We start from the raw sequence: 15,247 nt of genomic DNA on the forward strand, positions 1-15,247 counted from the left end.
TCCACATATTTTCTATGGGATTAAGGTCTGGGGACTGGCTGGGCCACTCCAGGACCTTAATGTGCTTCTTCTTGAGCCACTCCTTTGTTGTCTTGGCCGTGTGTTTTGGGTCATTGTCATGCTGGAATACCCATCCGCGACCCATTTTCAATGCCCTGGCTGAGGGAAGGATGTTCTCACCCAAGATTTGACGGTACATGGCCCCGTCCATCGTCCCTTTGATGCGGTGAAGTTGTCCTGTCCCCTTAGCAGAAAAACACCCCCAAAGCATGTTTCCACCTCCATGTTTGATGGTGGGGATGGTGTTCTTGGGGTCATAGGCAGCATTCCTCCTCCTCCAAACACGGCGAGTTGAGTTGATGCCAAAGAGCTCCATTTTGGTCTCATCTGACCACAACACTTTCACCAGTTGTCCTCTGAATCATTCAGATGTTCATTGGCAAACTTCAGACGGGCATGTATATGTGCTTTCTTGAGCAGGGGGACCTTGCGGGCGCTGCAGGATTTCAGATATTCACGGCGTAGTGTGTTACCAATTGTTTTCTTGGTGACTATGGTCCTAGCTGCCTTGAGATCATTGACAAGATCCTCCCGTGTAGTTCTGGGCTGATTCCTCACCGTTCCCATGATCATTGCAACCCCACAAGGTGAGATCTTGCATGGAGCCCCAGGCCGAGGGATATTGACAGTTCTTTTGTGTTTCTTCCATTTGCAAATAATCTCACCAAATGTCACCTCACCAAGCTGCTTGGCGATGGTCTTGTAGCCCATTCCAGCCTTGTGTAGGTCTACAATCTTGTCCCTGACATCCTTAGAGAGCTCTTTGGTCTTGGCCATGGTGGAGAGTTTGGAATCTGATTTGATTGATTGCTTCTGTGGACAGGTGTCTTTCTTACAGGTAACAATCTGTGGTTAGGAGCACTCCCTTTAAGAGTGTGCTCCTAATCTCAGCTCGTTACCTGTATAAAAGGCACCTGCGAGCCAGAAATCTTTCTCATTGAGAGGGGGTCAAATACTTATTTCCCTCAATAAAATGCAAATGAATTTATAACATTTTTGACATGTGTTTTTCTGGATATTTTTGTTGTTATTCTGTCTCTCACTGTTCAAATAAACCTACCATTAAAATTATAGACTGATCCTTTCTTTATCAGTGGGCAAACGCACAAAATCAGCAGGGGATCAAATACTTTTTTCCCCCCACTGTAGGCTACTAAAATATTGCAGTCTGTGTTTGGTTTTTCAAGTTTGACAATGAATAACCACACGTAGGCCTATTACAGCAGCATTTGATTAGTAGCCTTGGCTGGCTACTCAACTGCAATATATTTTCAGTGCTGCATTCAACCGCACCAGGGATTCATGCAGTGTAAAACCATTACTTAACATGTTTTAAGTTACAACAACCTGTAGGTACATTTTTATTTTTCGTTATAAATACTTTTGATTAGGCTCACAATATTATACACATCTACAAGCATAGCAGCAAAGGATGGACAAATATTTATCTTGTTTTAATGCTATATACAACATCCTACACATATAGATATATTTATATTTATATTGAGATATATATATATATACACACACTGAACAAAAATGTAAATGCAACATGCAACAATTGTACTGAGTTAAAGTTCATATAAAGAAATCTGTCAATTGAAATAAATGAATTAGGCCCTAATCTATGGATTTCACATGACTGGGCAGGGATGTAGACATGGGAGGGCATAGGCCCACCCACTAGGGAGCAAGGCCCAGCCAATCAGAATGAGTTTGTCCCCACAAAAGGGCTTTATTACAGACAGAAATATACCTCAATTTCATCAGATGTCTGGGTGTCTAGTCAGATGATCCCGTAGATTAAGAAGTTGGATGTGGAGGTCCTGGGCTGGCATGGTTTCACATGATCTGCAGTTGTGAGGCCGCTTGGATGTACTGCCAGATTCTCAAATTACATTGGAGGCAGTTTGTGATAACTGAACATTAATTTCTTTATTTGGCAACAGCTCTGATGGACATTCCTGCAGTCAGCATGCCAATTGCACGCTCCCTCAAAACTTGAAACATCTCTGGCATTGTGTTGTGTGACAAAACTGAACATTTTAGAGTGGTCTTTTGTCCCCAGCACAAGGTGCATATGGAACATTCGTGGGATCTTATTTCAGCTCATGAAAGCAACACTTTACAATGTTGCTTTTAATATTTTTGTTCAGTATACTTGTGGACATTATAAAGGGCCTTATTTTTTCAAATAAAACAATGGCCAGTTTGGGTCGCAGTTGCACGGTTTTCTGTAAAGACAAATTTGCTATGTCTGGGCTGAGAATTTGTTGTTTTTTCCAATATGGTCTGTGCGCTGATTGAGTTTGACACCCTGGGCTAGTGTATCTATTTATGTAGCTAGCTATTTATTTAGCAGATTAAAAACACAGAGCCTAACGTTAGCTAGCTAGCTGCTGGGAGTATGTCATGTTGTTTTTTCGTAGGCTACAGCTAGAGATGCTTCCCGTGTCATTCGGTTAGCTAGCAAGAAATGTGAATCACTTTGCTAACTATACTAAACTTTGAACGACTTATCCAGTTAGCATTTCTCTTAGTTGTCAATCAAATGTATTTGGCATCGATCAAATGGGCGGGCAGGCAAGTTCCCATTCAGTTGTCAAAACGTGGGTTGGGACCAGCATGCATTGGCAGGCACTAGCATCCTACTATTCCCCATCGTTTATCAGTGCAAATTTGATTGCCAACTAGCTGAAAAAGTTTAAGAGGGTTTCAGATTAAGAGTAAAGACTAAAGGGGGTGGGGAATGGCCGTGGGGGGGGGCAGAGTACAATCCGTCAGGGGGTAAGAACGTCCATAGGGGGACTACTAGCAGGTAAGGTAAGTGAGAGTTGGGGGGGGGGGGTATTTACTATAGTGTCTTAATTGTCGAAACGCACGGCCACTTTTCCACTATATTGCTATAGAATTTTCTGAAATGCCTTACTCAACATAAATTTATGACGACGTGAAAATTACCATATCTAAGTGCTCGCTTGTCAGAAAATGTGTCATATTCTTCTAGGGGGTGTATATGAACATATTTTATAAGATTTAATGTGGCTAAATGCTGTCAGTTCCGCGTCAAAGATAAAAGGGAAAAACTATTAAATGTTAACCTATCCAATACAAACAGAGCTACATGTTCCTGTGTTGTGTTCTGACAGTCCACCTAGATGATTTCTGATTGGTAGCCAGGTAGTTCTGATTGGTAGCCAGGTAGTTCTGATTGGTAGCCAGGTAGTTCTGATTGGTAGCCAGGTAGTTCTGATTGGTAGCCAGGTAGTTCTGATTGGTAGCCAGGTAGTTCTGATTGGTAGCCAGGTAGTTCTGATTGGTAGCCAGGTAGTTCTGATTGGTAGCCAGGTAGTTCTGATTGGTAGCCAGGTAGTTCTGATGTAGCCAGGTAGTTCTGATTGGTAGCCAGGTAGTTCTGATTGGTAGCCAGGTAGTTCTGATTGGTAGCCAGGTAGTTCTGATGTAGCCAGGTAGTTCTGATTGGTAGCCAGGTAGTTCTGATTGGTAGCCAGGTAGTTCTGATTGGTAGCCAGGTAGTTCTGATTGGTAGCCAGGTAGTTCTGATTGGTAGCCAGGTAGTTCTGATTGGTAGCCAGGTAGTTCTGATTGGTAGCCAGGTAGTTCTGATTGGTAGCCAGGTAGTTCTGATTGGTAGCCAGGTAGTTCTGATTGGTAGCCAGGTAGTTCTGATTGGTAGCCAGGTAGTTCTGATTGGTAGCCAGGTAGTTCTGATTGGTAGCCAGGTAGTTAGTTAGTTAGGTGTCTGACGAACGGAGGCATATATAACTCCTTTTATATTGTACAACTGGTTTCCCCTCGCTGGTATACAGTCATGTTTTACAAGACTGGAATTCTGTTTTGTGAGCCGTTTGATGACAAACTGGCCGTCAGGGTTGAAGACCGAAAATAACTGCTTATGTGTCACAGCTAACCCTTTGACTTTCTCTTAAATGAAATGAGTGGAGCCAGAGCCATACATTTGAATCTAAATACACAGTTCTGGCTGGAGCTAGTATGATTTACTTGGTATAAACCCCTTTACTCATTGAGGAGCGCATAGGTCGTCCACAAACGTTCTCCACTGGTAGTGAACATTTGTTTTTCTGTTCATTTGCTTTGTCTGGACAGCAAGGTGTGTTAGTTACACTATACACTTCTAAAGTCAGTAACTCACAGCCACACAAGATTCCAAATATTTTTACTCAGGCCTTTATTTGGACAGCCCTAATTCTGACATTTCTCACAGTCCTTTGTCTGCTGTAGACCAGCGATCAGTCTGTTGGATCCCTGCAAACAGGTGCAGCCCCACTCTTTAGCAAGCATACGGCACAGTACCACTCACCATACAGTTCCCTTAGCCATAGATCTAGGATCAGATTTACCCTACCCTGAATCATTAGCAGAATGGAAAATTATCTGACCCCGTATCAATGGTTTCCTCCTCCAAGATGTATTAAACGAGTTGGAGGGAATCGGTCTGTGCCGTGCTGCAGTTTAGTGATTCTGCACAGCGCCTTGCTTAGGTCCATCTCCTGTAACACTCGCGTAGACATGCCCATACTCTCCATTCGGTAAATGGCTAGGCCGAGGACCCCTCTTTCTGTGCAGGCACGGGGACGGACAGCTGGTGGAAGTGTTGGGTGGCCTGGGCCACCTTCTCTGGACAGATGTTGTAGACAGGGTGGCTCGGGGCCTGGAGGGAAGCACAGGACAACAGGTTAGTAGGAACAAAACAGAACTCAACCGGGAGGGGGATCTACCCAAATTTGTCCAATAGAAACCTGTTTTGCGTTTGGATTAATCGACTTTTCGTTTCGGACTAATGAATACACCCCTGTGGAGGTACTATCTGAACTTGTCCAATAAGAAACATTTGTTTTGTAACGGTGTGCCCTAATCAATGAACCCAATCCAGGACTAGTGAGTGGTAGTTTCCAGGACTAGTGAGTGGTAGTTTCCAGGACTAGTGAGTGGTAGTTTCCAGGACTAGTGAGTGGTAGTTTCCAGGACTAGTGAGTGGTAGTTTCCAGGACTAGTGAGTGGTAGTTTACAGGACTAATGAGTGGTAGTTTCCAGGACTAGTGAGTGGTAGTTTCCAGGACTAGTGAATGGCAGTTTACAGGGGAGAGAGAATCAAAGACACTGGACAGAAGAACTATGAGTGTACCACCAACAAAAATATAAACATCAAAGCAAAACTCATCCCAGTGACACGCAATGACCATGGACTAATAGCCAAAACCCTTCAGCTTCTGAAATTAATAAAGAACTTTGAAACTTAAAAAAAAATAATTATGTACACAGTTACACTGAAGCAAATGCATCCCATAATATTTTGAATGCAAACAGCAATTGAAGTCCAGTCGTCCGACGTAGTCTCACCAGTCTGTTCTCCTCCTGTCCGACGATGAGCTCGTGGTGCAGGTCCATGTTGCCAAAGTGCTGTGCTACGGACAGACCACTCAGACAGTAACAGGTGTGGTAGAAATCTCTGGATCTGGGAGAGGGAAGAACATGCCACAGATTTTTTTATTTTTTTTACACAAAATATTATGACAGTTTTTGTTTCTACAATCAAAAGTGTAAAAAAAAATAAAATAAAGGTGTGTGTATGTTCTCTCTGTGTGTGTATGTTCTCTCTGTGTGTGTATGTTCTCTCTGTGTGTGTATGTTCTCTCTGTGTGTGTATGTTCTCTCTGTGTGTGTATGTTCTCTCTGTGTGTGTATGTTCTCTCTGTGTGTGTATGTTCTCTCTGTGTGTGTTCTCTGTGTGTGTGTATGTTCTCTCTGTGTGTGTATGTTCTCTCTGTGTGTGTATGTTCTCTCTGTGTGTGTATGTTCTCTCTGTGTGTGTATGTTCTCTCTGTGTGTGTATGTTCTCTCTGTGTGTGTATGTTCTCTCTGTGTGTGTGTATGTTCTCTCTGTGTGTGTATGTTCTCTCTGTGTGTGTATGTTCTCTCTGTGTGTGTTACGTACTTGCCAGGTTTGTCCAACAGTCCACCAGCAGTGTTCTGACAGCAGAGGAGGATATACTCCTGTAATGCCTGCTGCTCAAACATCCACTTCTGCAGGCTCAGTGTCGAGTCCCCTACACACACACACACACACACACACACACACACACACACACACACACACACACACACACACACGATTAAACACACACATTTGCATCTGAAAACACCATCATAGACATGTCTTATGGAAACACAAAGATCAACAGAAGTTGAATGGTTGAAGATGCACTCAGAATCTGTCTGTCTCTACCGTAGGGCAGGGCTTCCCAAACCTTTTCACTCTGGGCCCCCGTCCAGCATTGGGGACCATCGCGTGCTCCCCTCTGCAGTTGCGCCATGTCTATTTCCAAGGGCACAAGCACTTTTCATGACAAACTGTTCACACCTCTCTTGTTGGTGGGTTTAAAGCTTATTTCCTGAAATTCTACACATTTTGTCAAGAGGTGCAAAGAGTGGCGCAGCGGTCTAAGGCACTACATCGCAGTGTTGCGGCGTCACTACAGACCCAGGTTCGATCCCAGGCTGTCACACAACTGACCATGACTGGGAGTCCTATATGGCGGTGCACAATTGGCCCAGCGTTGTCCAGGTTAGGGGCGGGTTTGGCCGGGGGGGGCCTTAATTGGCTCATCGTGCTCTAGCGACTCTTTGTGGCGGGCCGGGCACCTGCAGGCTGACCTCGGTCGTCAGTTAAACGGTGTTTCCTCCAACACATTGGTGCATCTGGCTTCCAGGTTAAGCGAGCAGGTGTTAAGAAGCGCATGACTCGACTTTCGCCTCTCCCGAGTTGCAGCGATGAGACAATATCGTAATCAGTAAATGCATTTTGTTTGGAAAAAAATCTTTACATTTTGCCATGTCTAACGTGTATTCATGTGATATTTGAATGATAAAGAAAATTCAACAATATCTACGGGCTAAAAAACCTAAATAAAACAACGTTAGCTGACATGGGCTAGTTGATCTGGACATTTCTGACAAGTTATACATACAGTTGAAGTCAGAAGTTCAGATACACCTTAGCCAAATACATTTAAACTCAGTTTTTCACAATTCCTGACATTTAATCCTAGTAAACATTCCCGGTCTTAGGTCAGTTAGGATCATCACTTTATTTTAAGAATGTGAAATGTCAGAATAATAGTAGAGAGAATGATTAATTTCAGCTTTCATTTCTTTCATCACATTCCCAGTGAGTCAGAAGTTTACAAACACTCAATTAGTATTTGGTAGCATTGCCTTTAAATTGTTTAACTTAGGTAAAACGTTTCGGATAGCCTTCCACAAGCGTCCCACAATAAGTTATGTGAATTTTGGCCCATTCCTCTTGACAGAGCTGGTGTAACTGAGTCAATCAATGAAATGTATTTATTAAGCCCTTCTTACATCAGCTGATGTCACAAAGTGCTGTACAGAAACCCAGCCTAAAACCCCAAACAGCAAGCAATGCAGGTGTAGAAGCACGGTGGCTAGGAAAAACTCCCTAGAAAGGCCATAACCTAGGAAGAAACCTAGAGAGGAATCAGGCTATGAGGGGTGGCCAGTCCTCTTCTGGCTATGCCAGGTGGAGATTATAACAGAACATGGCCAAGATGTTCATAGATGACCAGCAGGGTCAAATAATAATCACAGTAGTTGTCGAGGGTGCAACAGGTCAGCACCTCAGGAGTAAATGTCAGTTGGCTTTTCATAGCCGATCATTCAGAGTATCTCTACCGCTCCTGCTGTCTCTAGAGAGTTGAAAACAACAGGTCTGGGACAGGTAGCACATCCGGTGAACAGGTCAGGGTTCCACAGCCGCAGGCAGAACAGTTAAAACTGGAGTCAGGTTTGTAGGCCTCCTTGCTAGCACACGCTTTTTCAGTTCTGCCCACACATTTTCTATAGGATTGAGGTCAGGGATTTGTGATGGCCACTCCAATACCTTGACTTTGTTGTCCTTAAGCCATTTTGCCACAACTTTGGAAGTATGCTTGGGGTCATTGTCCATTTGGAAGACCCATTTGCGACCAAGCTTTCACTTCCTGACTGATGTCTTGAGATGTTGCTTCAAAATATCCACATAATTTTCCTTTCTCATGATGCCATCTATTTTGTGCACCAATCCCTCCTGCAGCAAAGCACCCCAACAACATGATGCTGCCACCCCCGTGCTTCACGGTTGGGATGGTGTTCTTCGGCTTGCAAGCGTCCCCCTTTTTCCTCCAAACATAAGGATGGACATTGTGGCCGAACAGTTCTATTTTTGTTTCATCAGACCAGAGGACATTTCTCCAAAAAGTACGATCTTTGTCCCCATGTGCAGTTACAAACTGTAGTCTGGCTTTTTTTATGGCACTTTTGGAGCAGTGGCTTCTTCCTTGCTGAGCGGCCTTTCAGGTTATGTCGATATAGGACTCGTTTTACTGTGGATATAGATACTTTTGTACCCGTTTCCTCCAGCATCTTCACAAGGTCTTTTGCTCTTGTTCTGGGATTGATTTGCACTTTTCGCACCAAAGTACGTTCATCTCTAGGAGACAGCGCTCCTTCCTAAGCGGTATGACGGCTGCGTGGTCCCATGGTGTTTATACTTGCATACTATTGTTTGTACAGATGAACGTTGTACCGTCATTGCTCCCAAGGATGAACCAGACTTGTGGAGGTCTACAATGTTTTTTCTGAGGTCTTGGCTGATTTCTTTTGATTTTCCCATGATGTCAAGCAAAGAGGCACTGAGTTTGAAGGAAGGCCTTGAAATACATCCACAGGTACACCTCCAATTGACTCAAATTATGTCAATTAGCCTATCAGAAGCTTCTAAAGCCATGACATCATTTTCTAGAATTTTCCAAGCTGTTTAAAGGCACAGTCAACTTAGTGTATGTAAACTTCTGACCCACTGGAATTGTGATCTTGTGAAATAATCTGTCTGTAAACAATTGTTGGAAAAATTACTTGTGTCATGCAAAGTAGATGTCCTAACCGACTTACCAAAACTATAGTTTGTTAACAAGAAATTTGTGGAGTGGTTGAAAAACTAGTTTTAATGACTCCAACCTAAATGTATGTAAACTTCTGACTTCAACTGTATTTGTGAACTCCTTCAAGACTGTTGGAAAGCATTCCTCATGATGCTGGTTGAGAGAATGCCAAGATTTTACTTTGATGACAGCTTTGCACAAGGTGGCTACTTTGAAGAATCTCAATTATAAAATATATATTGATTTGTTTAACACTTTTATGGTTACTACATGATTCCATATGTGCTATTTCATAGTTTTGATGTCTTCACAATTATTCTACAATGTAGAAAATAGTAAAAATAAAGAAAAACCATTGAATGAGTTGGGGTGTCCAAACTTGACTGTTACAGTTTTTTTCTTTTGTTTGGGGGGGGGGGATTCACGCGCCCCCTTGCCAACCACTATGGGGCGCACCCCGCAGTTTGGGAACCACTGCCTTAGGGCAGCACTGTAATCGTTTCTGTAGTTTTACCTTCTTTGAAGAGGGCTCTGTGTAGCAGGGGGAGCAGCCCGGCCTGCCAGAAGGAGTAGCAGCCATCCACCAGTTTGTTACAGCGACCCTGGAACCCTCCCTCAAACCTCATCTGTCTGCTGGCCACCCACCGCTAAGGGAGAGAGGGAGGAGGAGAGGAGGAGAGAGAGAGGCAGTTAGAGTGAGAAAAGGGAGAAAGAGAGAGTAATGTGGTTGCTATTGTCACTTATCAGAATGGGAGAAACTGACAACATTTTACTAACAGTCCCAGCAAGGCAGCCATTTTCTATCCAGCCAGCCATACAGTGTAAATATAGCTTTGTTCTTGATGTATAACCAGCCTATTATAGCCAGACTGTTCGATGTACACAGTGAGATCTGTTTGAGTTTCATCCAGCCCTTTATTCTCTATGAAACCAGCCAGATGATGAAATCCCATGAGGTTCCTATCAGAGAGGGGCTAATAATATGAATTGATATTTGCAAACAGAGAAATTTGGACACGGTTGCTATAGCAACCACTAATTGGAGTCCTTCTAAAACACAAGGACTGGATCCTTTTTGAATTGGTGTAAATACCAGCTGGAGTCCTCAATCCTGTCTGTTGTCCTGGCAGCTGGGCTAGAGAAGATAGCCTAGTGAAAATGACTTTACATTTATTTTGTGGTGTGGACTGATGCAGAGTGGGGTGGTATCAGTGTGGTGTGGTGTGGACTGATGCAGAGTGGGGTGGTATCAGTGTGGTGTGGACTGATGCAGAGTGGGGTGGTATCAGTGTGGTGTGGTGTGGACTGATGCAGAGTGGGGTGGTATCAGTGTGGTGTGATGTGGACTGATGCAGACTGGGGTGGTATCAGTGTGGTGTGGACTGATGCAGAGTGGGGTGGTATCAGTGTGGTGTGGTGTGGACTGATGCAGAGTGGGGTGGTATCAGTGTGGTGTGGACTGATGCAGAGTGGGGTGGTATCAGTGTGGTGTGGTGTGGACTGATGCAGAGTGGGGTGGTATCAGTGTGGTGTGGACTGATGCAGAGTGGGGTGGGTATCAGTGTGGTGTGGACTGATGCAGAGTGGGGGTGGTATCAGTGTGGTGTGGACTGATGCAGAGTGGGGTGGTATCAGTGGTGGTGTGGACTGATGCAGAGTGGGGTGGTATCAGTGTGGTGTGGACTGATGCAGAGTGGGGTGGTATCAGTGTGGTGTGATGTGGACTGATGCAGAGTTGGGTGGTATCAGTGTGGTGTGATGTGGACTGATGCAGAGTTGGGTGGTATCAGTGTGGGTGTGGACTGATGCAGAATGGGGTGGTATCAGTGTGGTGTGGTGTGGACTGATGCAGAGTGGGGTGGTATCAGTGTGGTGTGATGTGGACTGATGCAGAGTGGGGTGGTATCAGTGTGGTGTGGTGTGGACTGATGCAGAGTGGGGTGGTATCAGTGTGGTGTGGACTGATGCAGAGTGGGGTGGTATCAGTGTGGTGTGGACTGATGCAGAGTGGGGTGGTATCAGTGTGGTGTGGACTGATGCAGAGTGGGGTGGTATCAGTGTGGTGTGGTGTGGACTGATGCAGAGTGGGGTGGTATCAGTGTGGTGTGGACTGATGCAGAGTGGGGTGGTATCAGTGTGGTGTGATGTGGACTGATGCAGAGTGGGGTGGTATCAGTGTGGTGTGATGTGGACTGATGCAGAGTGGGGTGGTATCAGTGTGATGTGGACTGATGCAGAGTGGGGTGGTATCAGTGTGGTGTGGTGTGGACTGATGCAGAGTGGGGTGGTATCAGTGTGGTGTGGACTGATGCAGAGTGGGGTGGTATCAGTGTGGTGTGGACTGATGCAGAGTGGGGTGGTATCAGTGTGATGTGGACTGATGCAGAGTGGGGTGGTATCAGTGTGGTGTGGTGTGGACTGATGCAGAGTGGGGTGGTATCAGTGTGGTGTGATGTGGACTGATGCAGAGTGGGGTGGTATCAGTGTGGTGTGGACTGATGCAGAGTGGGGTGGTATCAGTGTGGTGTGGACTGATGCAGAGTGGGGTGGTATCAGTGTGGTGTGGACTGATGCAGAGTGGGGTGGTATCAGTGTGATGTGGACTGATGCAGAGTGGGGTGGTATCAGTGTGGTGTGGACTGATGCAGAGTGGGGTGGTACCAGAGTGGGGTGGTCTCAGAGTGGTGTGGTGTGGACTGATGCAGAGTGGGGTGGTATCAGTGTGGTGTGGTGTGGGGTGGTATCAGTGTAGTGTGGTATCAGAGTGGGGTGGAGAGGTCTAGACCAAAATGGCACCCTCTTCCCTCTATAGTGCACTACATTTGACCAGATCCCTATGGGCCTTGCTTAAAAGTAGTGGACTATTTAGGGGGTAGGGAGCCATTTAAGACAGCCTCCGACTGACCGACCGACCTACAGGGGCCTCCGACCTACAGGGGCCTCCGACCTACAGGGGCCTCTGTGCATCTCCTAAATGCTTTACGGTCTCTGGGGTTACTCTGGTTACCATTGATAAGGTCATCTGAATTATCTGGGGACAGGAAGTAGTGACATGGGATACCTCTGCAGAGAGGAGGACAACAAGTGACATTGGACAATTGTAGGGAACTGGATGGCTGCTACAGAGGACAAAGCTACTGTAGGTATAAGCTTACCACCACAAATAACCCCTTTTAACTGTGTTACACACACACACACACACACACACACACACACACACACACACACACACACACACACACGAGGTAGTTCTGGATGAGTCAATTACCATCAACTAACTGACGCGTAGAGAACTCACCAGCAGGGTCTTGAGATCCAGCATGTGCTCCTTCCCCAGGATGACCATAGCAGCTGTCCCACAGAAGGTGTACCCTCCATGGGCCTCCAGCCCTGGGACGCCCCCTAGACCCCCCTCCCAGTTCTGACAGCTGGAGGGAGACAGAAAGGATAGTGAGTAGGCATTTACGGTCTTCCTAGAGAACTATGTGAACACATTATCACTACACAGTTGTTTTTCTAAAGTTTAGGGTCCCAAATCCTTGATATTATTATATTCAACAAAGAATTATACTGATAGTACGACTACACTATTTGTTTAAATAAATGTAATTTAAAGGTTTATTATAAAATTTACTTTAGGAACGCTAGCCAGTTAAATAGCCACAAATGAACTAAACGGTGTGTGTGGGACACGTAGGTGGGACAAGTAGGTGGGACACGTGTGAGCTCTATACTGCAGTACCTGACGATCCATGTGGGCGTGTTCTGGAACAGTGTGGGTGTCATGATGTTGGTGAGAGACGCCACTGACGCAGCACAGTACGCACTCCTACAACACACAGAGAGGTAGGAGTTAATACGCAGTACGCACTCCTACAACACGAGAGAGGTAGGAGTTAATACACAGTACGCACTCCTACAACACACAGAGAGAGGTAGGAGTTAATACACAGTACGCACTCCTACAACACACAGAGAGAGGTAGGAGTTAATACACAGTACGCACTCCTACAACACACAGAGAGAGGTAGGAGTTAATACACAGTACGCACTCCTACAACGAGAGAGAGGTAGGAGTTAATACACAGTACGCACTCCTACAACACACAGAGAGAGGTAGGAGTTAATACACAGTACGCACTCCTACAACACGAGAGAGGTAGGAGTTAATACACAGTACGCACTCCTACAACACACAGAGAGGTAGGAGTTAATACACAGTACGCACTCCTACAACACACAGAGAGAGGTAGGAGTTAATACACAGTACGCACTCCTACAACGAGAGAGAGGTAGGAGTTAATACACAGTACGCACTCCTACAACGAGAGAGAGGTAGGAGTTAATACACAGTACGCACTCCTACAACACACAGAGAGAGGTAGGAGTTAATACACAGTACGCACTCCTACAACACGAGAGAGGTAGGAGTTAATACACAGTACGCACTCCTACAACACACAGAGAGAGGTAGGAGTTAATATACCAGAGCGAGAGAGAGAGAGAGAGAGAGAGACGTAGGATAGCAGGGGGTGAGAGAGAGAGAGAGAGAGAGAGAGAGAGAGAGAGAGAGAGAGAGAGAGAGAGAGAGAGAGAGAGAGAGAGAGAGAGAGAGACGTAGGATAGCAGGGGGTGAGAGAGAGAGAGAGAGAGAGAGAGAGAGAGAGACGTAGGATAGCAGGGGGTGAGAGAGAGAGAGAGAGAGAGAGAGAGAGAGACGTAGGATAGCAGGGGGTGAGAGAGAGAGAGAGAGACGTAGGATAGCAGGGGGTGAGAGAGAGAGAGAGAGAGAGACGTAGGATAGCAGGGGGTGAGAGAGAGAGAGAGACGTAGGATAGCAGGGGGTGAGAGAGAGAGAGAGAGAAATGGACACGTAGGATAGCAGGGGGTGAGAGAGAGAGAGAGAGCGAAATGGACACGTAGGATAGCAGGGGGTGAGAGAGAGAGAGAGAGAAATGGACACGTAGGATAGCAGGGGGTGAGAGAGAGAGAGAGAAATGGACACGTAGGATAGCAGGGGGTGAGAGAGAGAGAGAGTGAAATGGACACGTAGGATAGCAGGGGGTGAGAGAGAGAGAGAGAGAGAGAGAAATGGACACGTAGGATAGCAGGGGGTGAGAGAGAGCATGAAAGACAGAGAGGACAGAGGACAGCAGAGAAGAGGAAGTTTGGTTGTTATCACGTCTCAGCAGTGCTCCAGTCACAGTGAAACCATGGCGATGGAAAGAAGGCTGTCTCACCTGACATCCACCTCTCCTCCTCCATGCATCACAAAGGACCCATCTGGCTGCTTCACAGAGAACAGGAAGGAGAGCAGCTTCTCCCTGGGAGGAGGGGGGAGGGAGGAGGGGGGAGGGAGGAGGATTAAAAAGAAATATCACACCTGCTGCTGCTGCTGCTACGGCAACACCTGGGTCATGTTGATTAGTTCAGTAGGCGGTACTAGAATCGGAAACATTTCCTACCATGGCTTCCTTTGGGGTTTTAATTTAGGTGTGAGAACTTTTTAAACGTTTATTTTTTATATACAGTGAGGGAAAAAAGTATTTGATCCCCTGCTGATTTTGTACGTTTGCCCACTGACAAAGAAATGATCAGTCTATAATTTTAATGGTAGGTTTATTTGAACAGTGAGAGACAGAATAACAACAAAAATATCCAGAAAAACGCATGTCAAAAATGTTAGAAATTGATTTGCATTTTAATGAGGGAAATAAGTATTTGACCCCCTCTCAATCAGAAAGATTTTTGGCTCCCAGGTGTCTTTTATACAGGTAATGAGCTGAGATTAGGAGCACACTCTTAAAGGGAGTGCTCCTAATCTCAGTTTGTAACCTGTATAAAAGACACCTGTCCACAGAAGCAATCAATCAGATTCCAAACTCTCCACCATGACCAAGACCAAAGATCTCTCCAAGGATGTCAGGGACAAGATTGTAGACCTACACAAGGCTGGAATGGGCTACAAGACCATCGCCAAGCAGCTTGGTGAGAAGATGACAACAGTTGGTGCGATTATTCACAAATGGAAGAAACACAAAAGAACTGTCAATCTCCCTCGGCCTGGGGCTCCATGCAAGATCTCACCTCGTGGAGTTGCAATGATCATGAGAACGGTGAGGAATCAGCCCAGAACTACACGGGAGGATCTTGTCAATGATCTCAAGGCAGCTGTGACCATAGTCACCAAGAAAACAATTGGTAAC

General features: G+C 45.5%; 1 protein-coding gene across 2 annotated transcripts in view; it reads right to left on the reverse strand.

Annotated features, from left to right (window-relative positions):
* Positions 1-4,253: 4,253 nt before the first annotated feature.
* Positions 4,254-15,247, reverse strand: part of fntb (farnesyltransferase, CAAX box, subunit beta) — a 42,742-nt gene continuing 31,748 nt past the window's right edge. For both annotated transcript variants that reach the window (XM_082977056.1, XM_014205920.3), the window contains 7 exons: positions 14,282-14,365; positions 12,784-12,870; positions 12,340-12,469; positions 9,556-9,688; positions 6,038-6,149; positions 5,443-5,557; positions 4,254-4,753 (listed from right to left, as the gene is read on the reverse strand). In XM_082977056.1, coding sequence (XP_082833182.1) covers positions 4,640-4,753; positions 5,443-5,557; positions 6,038-6,149; positions 9,556-9,688; positions 12,340-12,469; positions 12,784-12,870; positions 14,282-14,365 — 775 coding nt within the window. In that variant the 3' untranslated portion in view covers positions 4,254-4,639. The remainder of the gene's footprint in view (positions 4,754-5,442; positions 5,558-6,037; positions 6,150-9,555; positions 9,689-12,339; positions 12,470-12,783; positions 12,871-14,281; positions 14,366-15,247) is intronic.

Source organism: Salmo salar, chromosome 06 (assembly GCF_965601325.2).
Source record: "Salmo salar chromosome 06, fSalSal1, whole genome shotgun sequence".
In the NCBI taxonomy this organism is placed as follows: domain Eukaryota; kingdom Metazoa; phylum Chordata; class Actinopteri; order Salmoniformes; family Salmonidae; genus Salmo; species Salmo salar.